The following is a 15661-nucleotide window of genomic DNA, read 5'->3' on the forward strand; positions in this document are numbered from 1 at the left end:
AACCTCATTCCATTTCCTGGAGGGAAATGTTGAACAAGTTACTTACCTTTGGTAAAGCCTTATCTGGTAGAGACTTTATTTCCAGGCGTTAGACTCTAGTTCCATTTGCAGAGCGAAGACGATGGTTAAGTCAGTAAGGGAGATAGATTCCCTACCACATAAGGAGTTACCGAAATGTAAGTAACATGTTCATCTTCTAGCCGCAGATTTCTTACTTTACAGTAGATACACAAGCACCACCTCCCCTGAGGTGAGTCTGCCAAACTGTTTCACACTAGAAAGTCCTACAGGACTGTACAAACAAAGTGTCAGTCCCAAGGACCTGGCTGCCTGGCAGATATCCAGGACTGGAACTACATGTGGTAGCGCAGTGGTCACAGCCTTAGCTTTGGTGGAATGAGCACGCAAACCTTCTGGGGGTTGCTTCTTGACCAATGCGTAGCAGATCTTAATGTAAAGCACGATCCATTGGGCGATGGTCTGATTCTGCAAGGCCGTTCCCTTCTTCACTCGGACATAACCCACGAAGAGTAGATGTTCAGGTATGGAGGCTTGAATGACAAAGCCTGAAGCTCAGTGTCCCTCCAGGCAGATGTTACTGCCACCAGGAAGACCACCTTGATGGTAAGGAACCTAAGAGGATAGTTATGCAATGGCTCAGAGTGAGAGCACATTAGATTAGATTCTCACTGAGGCATGATGAAGCGTGAAGGAGGAAACGTGTTGCAAACCTTTCAAGGACATATGTACAACTGGGGGTTTGAGGAGGGAGGGCTGAATAGGCAACCGAAGAAAGGCTCAGATGGCGGAAAGGTAGCCTGTTAAGGTGCCCATAGCAGAGCCCTGCTGTGCAACGGAAAGGATAAAGAGAAAGACCTGAGAGAGGGAAGCAGAAATATGGTCAACACGCATCTCTACACACCATGCCACAAGCTTGCCTCAATGGCAGGCGTAAACAGTCTTGGTGGAGGCAGGTCTGGCTACCAAAAGAATAGTGCAGACTTTGGGGGGAAAGTCAAAAACTGTCCACTGCTGCTGCTCAATCACCACAAATGAAGGCAGAACGTTAAAAGATTCTGGTGGAAAACCCTCCCTTGCTGTGGCAACAGAAGATCCTCCTAAAGGGGAAGCCTGATCGAATGACCAGTGGCCATGCTTAACAGATCAGGGTACCAAACTCTCTGAGCGCAGTCCGAGCCCAGTCCAGACCCACAAGCATGACGTGGGCCCAGTCATTCTTGAACTTCTTGAGGACTCCGAGCAGAGAAGGTATGAGTGGACAAACTCTGGGTGGAGACATCATTTGTGATCCGCTAGGCATCTTCGGCTGAGTTTTTCCACCCTGGCGTTCATAGAGCCTGTCATGTGTTGAACCACTAGGGAAATGCCCTGATGTTCCGGGCATGCCCAGAGACACAGGGCCTCTTGGCAAATGGTCCATGATCCCATCTAGTCTTGTTTATTGCAGCACCACATGGCAGTAGTATTTCCCTGATGGAGGGTAGAACGGCTTTTAATGGCAGCCAGATCATCCTGTGCTCCAAAAGGTGGTTATGGATTCAAGAATCTATCGGAGAGCAGAGGCCTCTGATCTCCACCTCTCCCAGATGGCTGCCCCATCCCAGGAGTGACGCATCTATCACCATTGTGAGATCTGGTTGCGGAAGAGAGAGGGGTCTGTTGCTGACCCAATCAAAAGTTTGTTAAGCACCACTGCAGATCTTTTGCAGTTTCCCCTGAGATTTAAACCATGTCAGAGAGATTCCCGTAATGCTGCACCCACCGGAATTTCAGGTCCCACTGCAGAGCCCACATAAGCTAGCGGGAATGTGTCACAAGCATGATGCAAGAGACTGTGAGCCCCTGCAGCCACAGAGTCATTCCAGGATAGAGGCTGAACATTAGTATCATAGCCTGAATATGCAGGACTCACTGTTCAGAAGGATAGGCCTGAAAAGGTACTGTGTCCAGAACAGCTACCATGAAATGGAGAGTCTAAGAGGGATGTTGGCTTTGATGGTGAACTCTAGCGAAAGTAAGAAGCTCTGCCATAGTCTTGAGGTAGAAGACAACATCCTGGGGCAAGCCGCCTTCAACAACCAGTCGTCAAAATAGGAGAAGATTGGCACCCCTAATCTCTGCAGATGAGCTACAACCCCTGCCATCGCTTTGGTGAACACCCGAGGAGTGCTGGTAAGGCCAAAAGGGAGCACCGCAAACAAAATGCTTGTGGCCCACCATGAACCTCTGGAAATACCTGTGGGCAGGCAGGACGGAAATGTAGGGTACAGGGCAGACAAGACTTGAGCGAGAGTGAGTATTTTGAACTTCTTCTTGAGGAAGAAATTGAGAGGTGCGCAGGCCTAGGATAGGACAAATGCTTTCTGGCACCCAAGAAGGATGGAAGCTATCAAAGCCTACTTCTGAAGTCTGCACCCTCTCTATGGCTTCCTTGCCAAGAGAGCCGTCACTTCTTGACAGAGCTAGGAGAAATGGACCATTTCTCCTTTACCTTGTCGCAAGTGGGTGGCATGGGGAATGGAGGGGTCAAGAAAGGGAAGGAGTAGTCCCTTTGGATAATTTCAAGAACCCAGAGGTCTGATGTTATTGACCTTCAGTGTGACAGGTGATGGTGTATCTTGCCACACACTGGGTGCCCATGTTGGTGAAAGGGAATACTAAAGGGGTTTGAAGGTTGCTGCTGCCGGGAGGGGGCAGCGGATGGACTAGCCCAATCTCTGGCTGCCCGACCCTCGGGCCTTTGTGTACTACGCCCTCAACCACGCAGAGGCTAAGAAGCTTGCACACCTTGGTGGCTGGGCACGTAAAGACGCAGCTGAAAGCCCTTTCCCTGGCCACGAAAGGAGTGAAAGGTGGTCTGGGGTTGGTGAGGGGCCATGGAAAGACCCATTGGCCTGACTGCAGTCCTGTTGTCCTAAAGCGCTCCAGCGCAGAGTCAGCTTTATCACTGAAGAGACAGCGGACATCAAAGGGCATGTCCATGGGTGACACTTGCACATCCCCAGAAAAGCCAACTGTCCTCCGCCAGGCATGGCGCCGCAAGGCCACCGACAAGAAACCTATCTGCCCACAAGTTTATTACATCCAGCCCACATAAGATTGTGAACTTGACTGCATTACTCCAGTTTGCAATAGCTAGGGAAAATGTGAGCTGGGCCTCCTCTGGGACAATGGCATCACCTGCGCCACCAAATCCAACAAAGCGTTGGAGCTGCAGCCCAAAAGGGACGCAGTGTCACGGACCGAAGTACCAGGCTGGTGGAAGAAAACATTTTTTTTTAAGGTATCTAGCCTCTTATATGTCTGGTGGAGTGGTAGGGAATGGGCCAAAATGTACACAGTAGGTGGAAGCTTGGATCATCAAGCTCTTCGGGATAGGGTATTGTGGGAGGAAATTGGAGTGCCCTGCGGATTGTGGAGGCAAGCAACTGTCCATCCCACATGAGCCCCTGAGTAGGGTTTTGACCAAGTCCCAAACAAGACATCGGTGAGAGCTTCATTTTTTTTTAAAACCTTTATTTATCAAATGCACAATACACAGCGTCTGCCTACAACCCCATTGGGCCGGCCGCTATGACAAACATTAAAAGAATAAAGAAAAACAATACGCAATAGAGGCGGCCACTTAGCGTCCGTTATGATGTGGTGCACAATACAATAATCAACAGGATAGCGAAGGTTTAATTTTATAGTTTTGTCGAGGTAAGAAACAAACAAAAACAAACACATGGTATTATACTGGCAAGGTTCACAGGAGGGGGGGGGGAAGGGAAGGAGTATGCAATAACAGGAGCAAGTCTAACGTGGGGGGGTGATCATGGAGGGAATATAGGATATGATTAGAAAAGGGAACGCCAATCATGGGGAGGAGGGGACAGTATCGGCATAATCAAGTGGAGGGGAACAGATATCGCCACGGTACGCATTCCATTGCGCCCAGACCCTGGTCCATTTTTTAGGACGACCCCGTGCCTCGTACACCGTCTTCTCTCGAAACATGCACCAGTCCATGTTGTCTTTCCAGGCACTAAGCCTCGGTGGTCTATTGGAGCCCCAGAGCTGAGCTATGTCCCTTTTGGCAACCATGTTGCCCAGAGTGACCCAGAATGTCTGGGCAGCCGTACAATCTGTGGGCTCCCACACATTGAGCAGACAGCGCCGTGTCTCAGGGAGGAGAGGGACTCCAGTAACACGTCCCATCACATCATGTACCCTGGACCAGAAAGCTGAGACAACCGGGCATTCCCACAAGACGTGAAGAAAAGTACCATCCATACCACAGCCACGCCTACACAGTCCATCTGTCGCAAGCCCCATTCGCACCAGACGCATACCGGTCACATACACACGGTGAAGGATCTTTAGCTGGACAAAGCGAAGCCGGGCCGGAATAGCCACCTCTTTAGGGGAAGAAACAGCCGACTGCCAATCCTCGTCGTCTAATTCGAGCCCATCTGCCGACCAGGAGGCACGAAGCTTCCCCAGCAGGTCAGCCCTGTTGTTAATAAGTTTCTTATATATTAACGAAATCGTGCTGTCAGGGACGTGGCCATCAAGGATACGGTCCTCCAGTGGGGATGACTGGGGAATATCAGTCCCAGGGGGAAAGGCAGAAGATAAGGCATGTCGTACCTGCATATACTGAAAATACTCCCTATCATCAAGCTGATATTCCAGTTTTAGGGCTTCGAAGGAGATCACAGCGCCCCTGGCCCAGAGATCCTCCACCTTACTAATCCCAATCATATCCCACCTATCAAACCCTTTCGTTCGCCACAGGTTGCCCAGTCGATCAGAATCATACAGTGGGGTCATACGCGTCAATTTGCCACCCCAGCCCGTAGCCACAGTCGCATCCTTCCAGGCACGCACCGCACACTTCGTAGGACCAGTAAGGAGACGGATTGGTGACTTCGAGTACAAAGCCCTATTAAAGTTGCCACCGGGCAGTAGGAATTTGTCCAGGGCAAAAGCAGGAGCGGGTTCCGATGAATACGTTACGTGGTTAATTGCGCTTAAATGCGAGGCCCAGTAATATCGTTTGATATCCGGTAAAGCGATACCGCCATCGTACCAGGGGAGTGTGAGTTTAGACAATGCGATACGGGCACGTCCGTCCAAAATCAATTGCCGCTGTAGGCTTTCGATCTCACGGAAATAGCGGGCGGGGACCGGGTCGAAGAAATTCTGCAACGCATAAAGAAATCTAGGCAGCGACATCATTTTAAAAAGTGCCGCTCGCCCCAGCGGGGACAAGGGCAATTGACGCCACCGCCGCACATCCTGCTTGAGGCGACGGAGGGGAGCATAGAGATTCCGATCGTATCGCACCGCGGAAACCATGGAGACATAGATCCCCAAATATTTAAAACCATTGCTTGCCACTTGAATTGGAAACCTACGGGGCAGCGGCGGCAAGACCCCCGCTATGAAATAAACACAGGACTTGGTCCAATTGATAACCAATCCGGAGTTCTTTCCAAAGGATGTAAGAACGTCAAAGAGCACGTTCAAAGACTTCTGGGGGGAAGTGAAATAAAGAAGGATGTCGTCGGCGTAGAGCGAGACCCGATCTTCCAAATCCGGCGCCCACCGGATCCCTTTAATCGAGGGTTCCCACCGGAGCCATGCCGCAAGGGGCTCGAGCGCCAGTGCAAACAGAAGTGGGGAAAGCGGACACCCCTGACTGGTGCCGCGTCCCAATGGAAACGGGTCAGAGCTTCTGCCATTCACCACAACTTGAGCCAGTGGTTGCTCATACAGGAGCCTCACCCACGCGATGAAGTTAGGGCCAAAGCCAAATTTGGAAAGGGCCGCCCACAGATATGGCCATTCAATGGTGTCGAAAGCCATTGTAGCGTCCAGGGAGGCCACCACCGCTGGCTCAGCAAGAGTTGCAGCTCTCGCGAGAACACCCTGGAGTCTACGCAGATTAAGGGCCGTGTTCCGATGGGGTATGAAGCCGGATTGATCCGGATGAATCAGATCGCAGATCACAGACAACAACCGATTGGCCAAGACCTTGGCAAGGATTTTGGGTTCCGCGTTCAGTAAGGAAATGGGGCGGTAGGAGGTGCAGCGGTCACGAGGCTTGCCATCCTTATGAATGACCACTATGGTGGCCAGGCGCTGTTCAAGCGGAAGGACTCCAGCCTCAAATGCGTTCAGAAACATGGTCCGCAGGTGGGCGGCCATTTTGTCTGGGCGAAGTTTGTAGAGCTCGATAGGCAAACCATTAGGCCCCATCGCCTTACCCGAGCGCAAGGACCTGATGGCGTGGGCGATCTCGTCCACCGTAAAGGGAGCTTCCGAGACACAAGGAAGAGCAATATCACGCAACAGTAAACGGGAATCGGCCTCATCCTGATCACTCACTGGGGTATAAACCTTTAGGAAATGGTCCACGAAACAGTCAACAATCTCACCGGGGTCAGACACACATTCACCAGACTCACGGGTAATAACGGGTACCACACGATTCATTCTTTCAGCCTTATCCAGCCACGCAAGGAGTTTGCTAGCCTTGTCACCCACATCGTACAGACGGCCCAACTGATTCGCGCGCATCACCTTAGCAGCATCAGTCACACAAGCTTTATAATCCGCCTGCTTCAATTCCAAGGTGTGTAGAAGCGCAGGCGTGTCATCTCCACCCAGCTCACTCTCGAGTGCAGTGATTTCGGTCTCAAGGGCCAGCACGGCCTCCCTCCTAGTTTTCCGTTCAGCTGCAATAAGAGATAGTGCGGATCCCCGTATGACCGTTTTAAAGGCCTCCCAGAGAACAGTAGGGGAAGTCACCGAACCCACATTCTCATCAAAATAGCAATCAATAGCCTTCACCAAATCTGAGCGGAGCCGGGGGTTCCGAAAGTGCCAGGGCGGGACAGGGGGAACTCTGTTACCAGGAGGACCACCCACAGAGACCTCAATCAGCAAAGGGGAATGGTCTGAAATACCCCAGGGGAGATGACGAACCTCCCGCACCAAGGATAGGGTAGAGGTCAGCATGAAAAAGTAGTCTATCCTCGAGAGGCTGCCATGTGCACCAGAGTGGAAAGTATACTGCGTCTGGGAGGGGTGCAGCGAACGCCAAACATCCACCAGACCAAAAGTTTCGGCCATGTCAGTGAGCCACATCTGGGACTGCGGCAGAACTCTAGGGGGCAGCCGATCACAATCACCAGACATCACAGAGTTAAAATCCCCACCCATAATCAGCAGACCATCAGGGAGACCAAGAAGAGTCCTGCCAAGATCAGCATATGTGGTTGCCTGCAGCCCCGGGGGAATATACACAGCCACTATCACAATTAGCTTCCCCTCCCATCTCCCCGAGACAGCAGCATAGCGTCCCTGATCATCAAGGGTGACATCGTCAATCTCAAGGGCCAAGGAGGATTTAACCATTATACCCACTCCCCGAGAGCCAGACGTAAAACCAGCATGGGCGACCAACCGGTAGCCTCGACGGTCAAGAGCTTTACAGGCATTACCAATCAAATGGGTTTCCTGAAGTAACACAACATCAGGGGCATGACGCCTTATAAATTGCAACACAATGCCACGTTTAATTCTGTCACCCAAACCATTGACGTTCCAAGAAAGAACCTTTATCTCACCCCCCCCATCCCAATAAGATCGACCCAACCCAGCCCCCTCCCGGAACCTCAGGTCAAGGATGTATGCAATCAATAATGTACCATGAAAAAGGAAGAACAAGAAACACACAACACAACCAAGTCCCCACCAACCACCCCCCAACCATGAACCCGTTACAACGCCCCCTGCTGACTAAAGAGCCACCCCAAACTGCAGTGTGCCTGTCGCCCCATCTGATCTACACAAAGAACCCCCGAGGAGGAAGGGAGTAACTACCCCAACCCGCACCACCACGGGCATAAACATAAAGCATACGATAAAAGGTACTCTGTAGAGTTCATAATCCAAAGCCGGACCTCAGGGGCCCCAGTTCAGCCCTGGGCCGTTGCACCACCGTCCGTGCCTCCGGGGCCTCCGCTCTCGGTGTCATCTTTTGGCAGCGAGTCCAACCAGTCGCTGGCACTGTCCGGTTGATCGAAGAAGTAGGCACGTTCCCTGTATTCAATCCGCAGGCGAGCGGGAAACAACATAGCATATTTAAGTCCCAAATCCCTCAAGCGACGCTTTACTCCAAGGAATCCAGAACGTTGCCGTTGCACTTGAGGAGTGAAGTCAGGATAGATCGAGAGAGTTATTATCGAAGTTCAACGGGCCGTGCTTGCGGGCGGCCTGAAGAATGGCGTCTCTGTCTCGAAAGTGAAACAGCCTAGCGATGATAGGCCTCGGGGGTCCCCCCGGCTTCACCTGTCCACCCGGGAAGCGATAAGCACGCTCGACCGCAAAAAACTTGCTGAGGCCTGCAGGAGCGAGTTTAGCGACAATTAGCTCCTCAACCAGTAGATCGATTGAGGCAGCACCATTATCCTCCGGCACTCCGACTAGAAGAATGTTATTCCGCCGGGCCCTATTGTCGTAGTCCTCCATGCGCTTGGCCAACAGGTCTTGCGAGGAACGCAGATTCCCAATCTCCGACTGCGCTTCCGCCATGTCTGTCACCAAACTCGATGCCTTTAGGTCCAGCGCCTTGACCCTCTCGTTTGTCTTGGCCAAATCGGCCCGAAGAAGAGTAACATCAACCGCCGTGTCAATCTTCGACACGATGGCCTCATACTGTTGACTCATATCGGCCTTGAGTCCTGCAATGGCGGCCAGCAGGTCCTGAAGGGACACTTCCGAGGCGGTCGCCATGTCCGTCTTCGGGTCTTCCAAGCTACGGCTGGCAGCACTGGGAGAACCTCTCGGTTGCGTATAGCGGTCGATCACGTTGGACTGGACCGACCCCCCACGAGTATTGGTCTTCCTGCGTTTCTCCATCTCGGGTTTCGTGGCCATGTTGAATTCAGCACCCCGCGGGGACAATCCGGGTGCAAATGAATGTCGGCGATTCTTGACCCCAAAAGTCTGGTTTTTGCTAGAAATTGTCGCGGGCCACTGAGCCGGCACTGCGAGAAAGCGTGTTGCCAGTGAGAACAGCAAACCAGGATGGAAGAGCAGGTCACAGGGAGTCAGGACACGAGAGGGCCAGAAACCGAAAGTGAAAGTGGCATACAATCGGTGAAGCAAATGCCAGGCAGCCGTTGTTGTTGCATTACTGCTCGGCCATCCAAGGCAACAGAGACCCCGGTCCCGTCCGGGGTTAGGCCAGGAAGTTAGAGACGATGTAAAAATGGTCCCCGAAGTCCGATCTCGGCCCAAAAGGGATCGACAGCATCAGTAAGAGTAGCACTGCAAAAGCCCGTCGAAGCGACCAGGATAACTGAAGGATAAATCAAGAAGGGCGGCGCGGGTCTCGGGAGCTCTCTGCTCACGCGACCATCTTGGATGCCCGCGTAGCTCCTCCCCGGTGAGAGCTTCATTAAATGAGAGAAGCGGCTCTGAAGGGGTAAGAAGCACCTCCGTAAATATGTTACTCTTAAATGCCATGAAGGTAGGCTGAGGTCTAGAACCTTGGCTTCTCACCACAATAGCAAACGAGGCTCCATCCTCCATAGCCCAATCAGGGAGAGAGACCATGCAGTATCTGGAGAGGTGTCCAGTCCCCTGAAAGCCAAGGGCAACGGGACTGGTGCTGGTGAAGGTCGAGGTAGTAAGAACTTTGCTGGTCCAAATCCAAACATGGATCCAAGGGGCTCAACTGGAGCTGGGGACTGAACTGGTGCCAAAGAAACAGGAGGGCCCCTCCTGAATTCGAAGACGTACCAGCAGGAATGGGCAGCACAAATATGAGGTGAATTGCCTCACAGAACTCCGTGATTACACTACAGGAGACCCTCACTTAAGTTGCTTTCTGCTGCAGCATTTTGTCCCTGGTTTCCTGTATTTTCGATATGTGAAAATACAATCTAAAAAAGGAACTCAGACCCATGTGTGTTGTAATCATTTATTGATATTAAAGAATTAAAAGAGAAAATAGAAAGTGTAAAACTATTTAAAGAAATAACCATCTCCCAACAGAACCATTTGTTCTCACATACAGCTGCCTACTAACAGGGGCAAAGGGAGCACCATGTCCCACAGGGGCATTCTGCCCAATGAAGAGGTTTTGTCCCTAGCCTCACACAAATCTAGTGTATGTGTGACTAGGCCTGTCCATTGACATGAGTAAGGTCCTAACCACGTCTTGGGGCATGGAGGTGTTGCACCAAGTTTGCCCAAGTTACACTGACAGTGGACAACGGTCCCTGTAAAGGGTTTAGAATGCAGAGCAGTGGTGGTTGCGTACTGTGTTTGGTGAACGGACCTTTTATCCTTATCGCTGAAGTGGAGGTCTACTGGACCCCTTGTGTGAAGTTCTGCTTCCATGTGCTAACCCAGATCCCAAAGCTAACAATCAAAGTGTATGTTGTGCTTGTTTGAGTAATTGGCATGTGTGGTACATGTACTGTGTGTACGAGACAGAGTTATGGAGGTCTGTGGTATCCATTATGGAAGCCCCTGGTCTGTTCCTATGCTCACAATCGATGTAAGGTGGTTTTGTCTGATATTGGTAGATTATTACTGATATTCCTCAAGCTAGAGGGAGGAGACCTAGATACTGAGAAGTAAAAGGGAAGACAGAGGGTTAATTAGAAATTCAATTAGGCCTTTAAGTGTGAGAAGCTGATGATTAGTTTTTGGATAGTCAAAGCCACCTTGGGAACAGCTACACTTCAACACCTGGCAGGAAAATTCTGCCCTCATGCCTTACCCCTAAGAAATGTACTAAAAATATTATCAAAAAAACAAAAAATACTCAAACATTTGTAATATTTGTTAGCTGAATGCATAAGGTAACTTTGGCAGGAGAGTCATTTCACATTTAAATCTTTTTATTAGAACAGAAAATTGGGTAGACAGTGACAGGTAAACAGGACCCAACAAAACACCATTACACAGGAGGTCTAACCCCTTGCGCGCAGCGCTAATTCTCCCGCTGTGCAGGCTTATTAGCGAGTGGGCGGGATTCGGACGGCCCCCGGCAGTACTCCGCACACGCCCGCCATCACGTGGGAAGGCCGGGGGCCGTTCGCAACACCAAAAGGGTTAAAGATTTCATACCAGTTTCAACTGACCCATTCCTACCCCAATTACTGCAACATAAGTGCTGCACCACCAAACTTTTAAACTGTTATGAAGTCCTTCATGTTGCTCTCCAGACCAATCAACACTGAGAAAAGGGTAAATAAATACTTAAGAGGAACTTTGAGGAAATTGGGAATGTGGACAAGGAAGGATGCAACAATAGGGTGGGGGAGAACACAAGAAGAGAATGAAATGTAAACAAAATCTGGTTGTAGACCAAACACTGAAAACATTCCAAACCTCAATGCCACACCTAACTTTGACTATGAAGGAGAATTAAGAACAGTAAAGTAGCAAAGCCCGCCCTTCCAGTTGACAACAGGTGTGAAGACAATGTTTTCTATTAGGCTGCTGTTGTAAGTCTGGACTGTGAGGCTTCCACGAAAGAGAAACTATATGCCTTATTATCATGCCCTACTTTTAGCCTGAGTTCCACATCAGAACTCAAACGTTTAGAGTGGCTGGAATTGTTGCCGTCTGCGTTAAATTTGTAGCACCGGAACAGCAGCACATACTTGCATTCCACTTGGCGCGTACCCCTAAATGAAGATGACTTGTGCAGGATATGGATCTTCGAGACACAGGTCACGAAAAACAGTAATAATGGTACTGCTTGGAAGCTTGTCTCCCCTTTCAACCTGGAATGGTAGCCTTAAGCTTTCTGCACCATGTGCCTATTTCCACTTTGAAAAGATGCCAGGTGAGTATGTTAAAGGGCTCTTATCACCTCAGTAGCAGAAAAACCTATCCACTGAGGGAATCCAAGGATGCCCCTTCATCACTGCCATTTATTATCCAGCATTATTATTTGAAATACCACCCAGGTGTCTAAAGGTATTGGTTCTTGTAGCCATTTCACCACTAACACCATCCCACTCTAGAATTGCAGCTCTCAGCTGTCCAGCACCTTCTCCACTGTCTTAACCCATACTAAGCTGGACATTTTCTCGAAGCAGACCTTCCCATCAGAGGTGGATTTCTCAACCTGATCTGGATTTTTCTAAGATTCCAAAACACTCACCTGGTCTCTAGCAACAGTGAGTATTTTCAAGTATTCCAGAAATCACCTTTGTGGTTTCCTTGATGTGACACCCTCGGTTCAATGAGCATGCTCAAACGTGGGCCCCTAACTAGGCAGTTTCATCTGGAAAGCTGTCTGGAGTTGCTTGTGTTTCAGTTCAAAGGGGATCTGGCCTGGCAGGTCAGGTTACACTGTTGCTATTTGAGCAGGAAAGAGGTTGATTTGCATGTGGCTGGTTTCTGTCTGCGTTGGCATAGTGGGTGAAAAACATGGAGTGGAATGTGGGCTCAAGCACTTAACAATGGCTATATGTGCAAGCACTGCACCCGTCACCTCTGTGTTATTCTCAGTGTGATGAGTATGGCCAGAGATGCATGTGCAATGCTCACTGTGCCACATGACTCGAACTATACCACACTGACAAGGCCTAAGTAGGCTGAAACCAGTCTGGGCCTGCTTATGTTCCTGTCAAAAAAGACCTAGAATGGCAGTTTGGGCTGGACTGCTGCCACTGGAGCAGGACCAAGTTGCGTTTCCATATATCTGGTCTCTGTTTTGAGTGGCAAAGTTGGCAAAAAGACCTGATGGACTGAAATTGAGCCTGAGCAACTGCCAGTGACAAGACTACTTGCAAACATTCCTTCCATCACCTTTTTACTCTGAGACGCCTTATACATGACCCATATGAAGCAGTTCTTAAAGCTTGTGATCCAAGGCTGATTTGCATACAGCTGGTCTGTGTCTGAAGTGGCACAGTGGTTGAAAAAGATGTGCTGGAATGTGGCCTGAGTGAATGTCAGTGGTTGAAACGATGTAAAAGAGTTCCACCCATCACCTTTTTGTTTTCTACATTGTCAGTAGATAGATCTTCAGTCCCCCATTCAATGTAGCACAATTTCTCCTACATGGGTCGAAAAAGTCCTGTTTAGGCAATGATTAGGAGGTGCAGAGTACTGGTAGGGTGGACACACTGCACTCATAAAGACCAGTACTGTGGAGTTATAAGTTAGACACCAAGGAATGGGAGACTGCGAAAAATGATTTACCTCCTGGAATTCCACACTTGTTTACCATCTGCTATGAGGAGGCGGTAAATGTATGAGTGGAGATACTGGTACAAGGTGAGGGAGGAGAACAGGAGCAGTGCTGGGATGGCGATGGAAAGGGAAGAAGTGGCATGGCAGGCGATAGCAAGCTATGCTTCCGGCTTATCAGAGGAGGTTGGGCTGAGGCAGACAAGTGGCTGCTTTGAGAGATTAAGGCTAAAGCGATTTTACTGGCAGGATTTTTCGGCCAAAGAAATAGTGTCCGGTGTTCCCACACTGAGTGCAGGAGCACCATTATCAGTCATGATTGGACGGGGACACCCATATCCCAAATTCGTAATCAGTGCCTTAGTTTTCTTCTGTTTGGCCGTCATTATTTGTCACACAACACTGAGCACCACTGGCATGCAGCAGTCTAACTCTCTCAGAAGTCCACTCATAAGTGCTGCCATTCTAGGGGTTCTCTTCTCCGCCAAATCGCTCTCCAGCTCTCTCAATCTCCCGGGCTTCCCAGTTCCACACTAGCCTTGGTTTATCCTCCCTCATTGTCTTTGGTAAGTCCCCACAACTATCACGGAGACGTGGCTGGCCATTGGGACACAAAAAGAATGTGGTGTTGTGCTCTCACTAGCGGTGGCCGTCTGTGGATTGCTGAATGGTCTCGCTGAGCACCATATCTCGGTCTTCCAAGAGCTATCCTTCAAAATGAAAAAAATAGTTCCCTCACCATCTTTTCTCTTCTACTAAGCAGTTGATTTACGGTGCCTCATAGGCGGCACGGAGAGGAAAATCTGCAGGCTCAGTGTGGAAACAGTGCAGACATACTGCTAGCTGTCCAGCTCTGCCTCAGGAGCATCACTTAAAACATTTATTTCTCCATCATACAGTTAGTACGTTAAGGAATAACCAACTATCACAATTCTCAGGTATTATAACAGCACAAACTTTCTTGCAAACCCATGAGTGAATCTCCCAATTTTTTGAGGCCATGTTAAGCCCTAGGATCCAAAAGCATGTTTTCACAATGGGGAACTTAAGCCATATAAATACATACACAGAATAAAAAAAGCATACCTTTCTTTTTCCTTTCCAACTGCAAATGTTGGATGCAACAAAACTCCACCAGTTTTCAATTCATAAATCACCATTTGGTCCAACTCCTACAAGAAGTATTGATAAAAATCAGAAATTCACCAATTTTACAGACCAGAAACAAACTACAAAACAATAAACAATACAGCCTCATTTTAGGGGTCTTGTAAATGTCTGGCGTAAAAAACACTGGATTCATTATTGTGCCAGGTTATTTGTTTTGCTGTTTGTAATGGGGAATGATGTACAAAAATGGTCTGTACAATTATTTCTCTGCATGGTACTATTCCTACAGCACTGATTTGCCTGCACAATTTCTTGAAGGTCTAACCTAGAGGAATTATCCTTGGAAAACCCAGGAAGTGAGGCCCAATTTGCATTAATCGCGAACAGTTTGTGCCTGTTTTTATGGTATAGCTTGCAAGCGCAACTGTCGCCATACAAATATGTGAGTACCACAAGGAAGGGGTTTTGGCTCCTCCTACATGTCGGGAGCCAGGAGTACACGTTTTGATTGCACAGAAGTAGTGGGCTTCAGCATTAAAAGTGCCTGCATGTGGGAAGCTGGCTCTTTATATAGTGGATCAAAAAGGAGGTACCCTGTGTAAAGAGTCCAAGCAAACCCCTGCCAGCTTATAGAGGCACAAATGATATCCCAAATGCTCTCTTTTTGTTGTAGTGCGAGTTAGCATTTGTTGAGAAACAAAGAGGCAATAAACGAGACACACACTCAAGAATAAAATCAGGACCAATTTAGAAAAATAAGAAATATTTTTAGATATATAATGATACCAAGAAGTTTGAGAGTAAGTAAGTACTTTTTACGATAATGATTTTATCAGGTAAGTAAAATGTTCACTCAAATGCGTGTTTACGCGCAATGCTTTCCTACGGGAGAAAAGGCATGTGTTGCATACAGTTAATTGTGTATGGTTTCTGGGGTCTCCTTCAGAACTTAGGGTCATAGTGGGCCAAGGTCCAAAGTACTACCAGCAGATTCTCGTTACCTGCCCTGGGGCGCCTGGATGCAAAGATGCTGGTTGCGTTTGAGCTGTGTGCGCTACATCTGTAAAGGGAAGGGGGGGTCACCATGGAAACAGTCAGTAGAGGGGGACTTCGGGACAAGCCCTGATGCCCCCAACACGGGCTAGGGTGCTCCGGTGCAAAGGGAAAAGGTCAGCTGGCCTCTGTGCGCCTTTGAACGTCTGGGCTCGTGCTTTGCAGGTCCTTGCGGTTGTTAGTCTTGCCGGTTGAGGGTGCAAAATCAGGACAGTTGGGCCACTCTGAAATTGGGTCTCTGTGGTGCTGACGCTCCTAGATG

At 49.3% G+C, this 15661-nt stretch overlaps 1 protein-coding gene across 2 annotated transcripts in view; it reads right to left on the reverse strand.

Annotated features, from left to right (window-relative positions):
- TAF2 (TATA-box binding protein associated factor 2) overlaps positions 1 to 15661 on the reverse strand; it is a 765870-nt gene that overhangs the window by 522873 nt on the left and 227336 nt on the right. For both annotated transcript variants that reach the window (XM_086966160.1, XM_086966159.1), the window contains exon 10: positions 14323 to 14408. In XM_086966160.1, the coding sequence (XP_086822286.1) occupies positions 14323 to 14408 (86 nt within the window). The remainder of the gene's footprint in view (positions 1 to 14322; positions 14409 to 15661) is intronic.

This window comes from Lissotriton vulgaris, chromosome 4_1, assembly GCF_964263255.1.
Source record: "Lissotriton vulgaris chromosome 4_1, aLisVul1.2, whole genome shotgun sequence".
NCBI lineage: Eukaryota > Metazoa > Chordata > Amphibia > Caudata > Salamandridae > Lissotriton > Lissotriton vulgaris.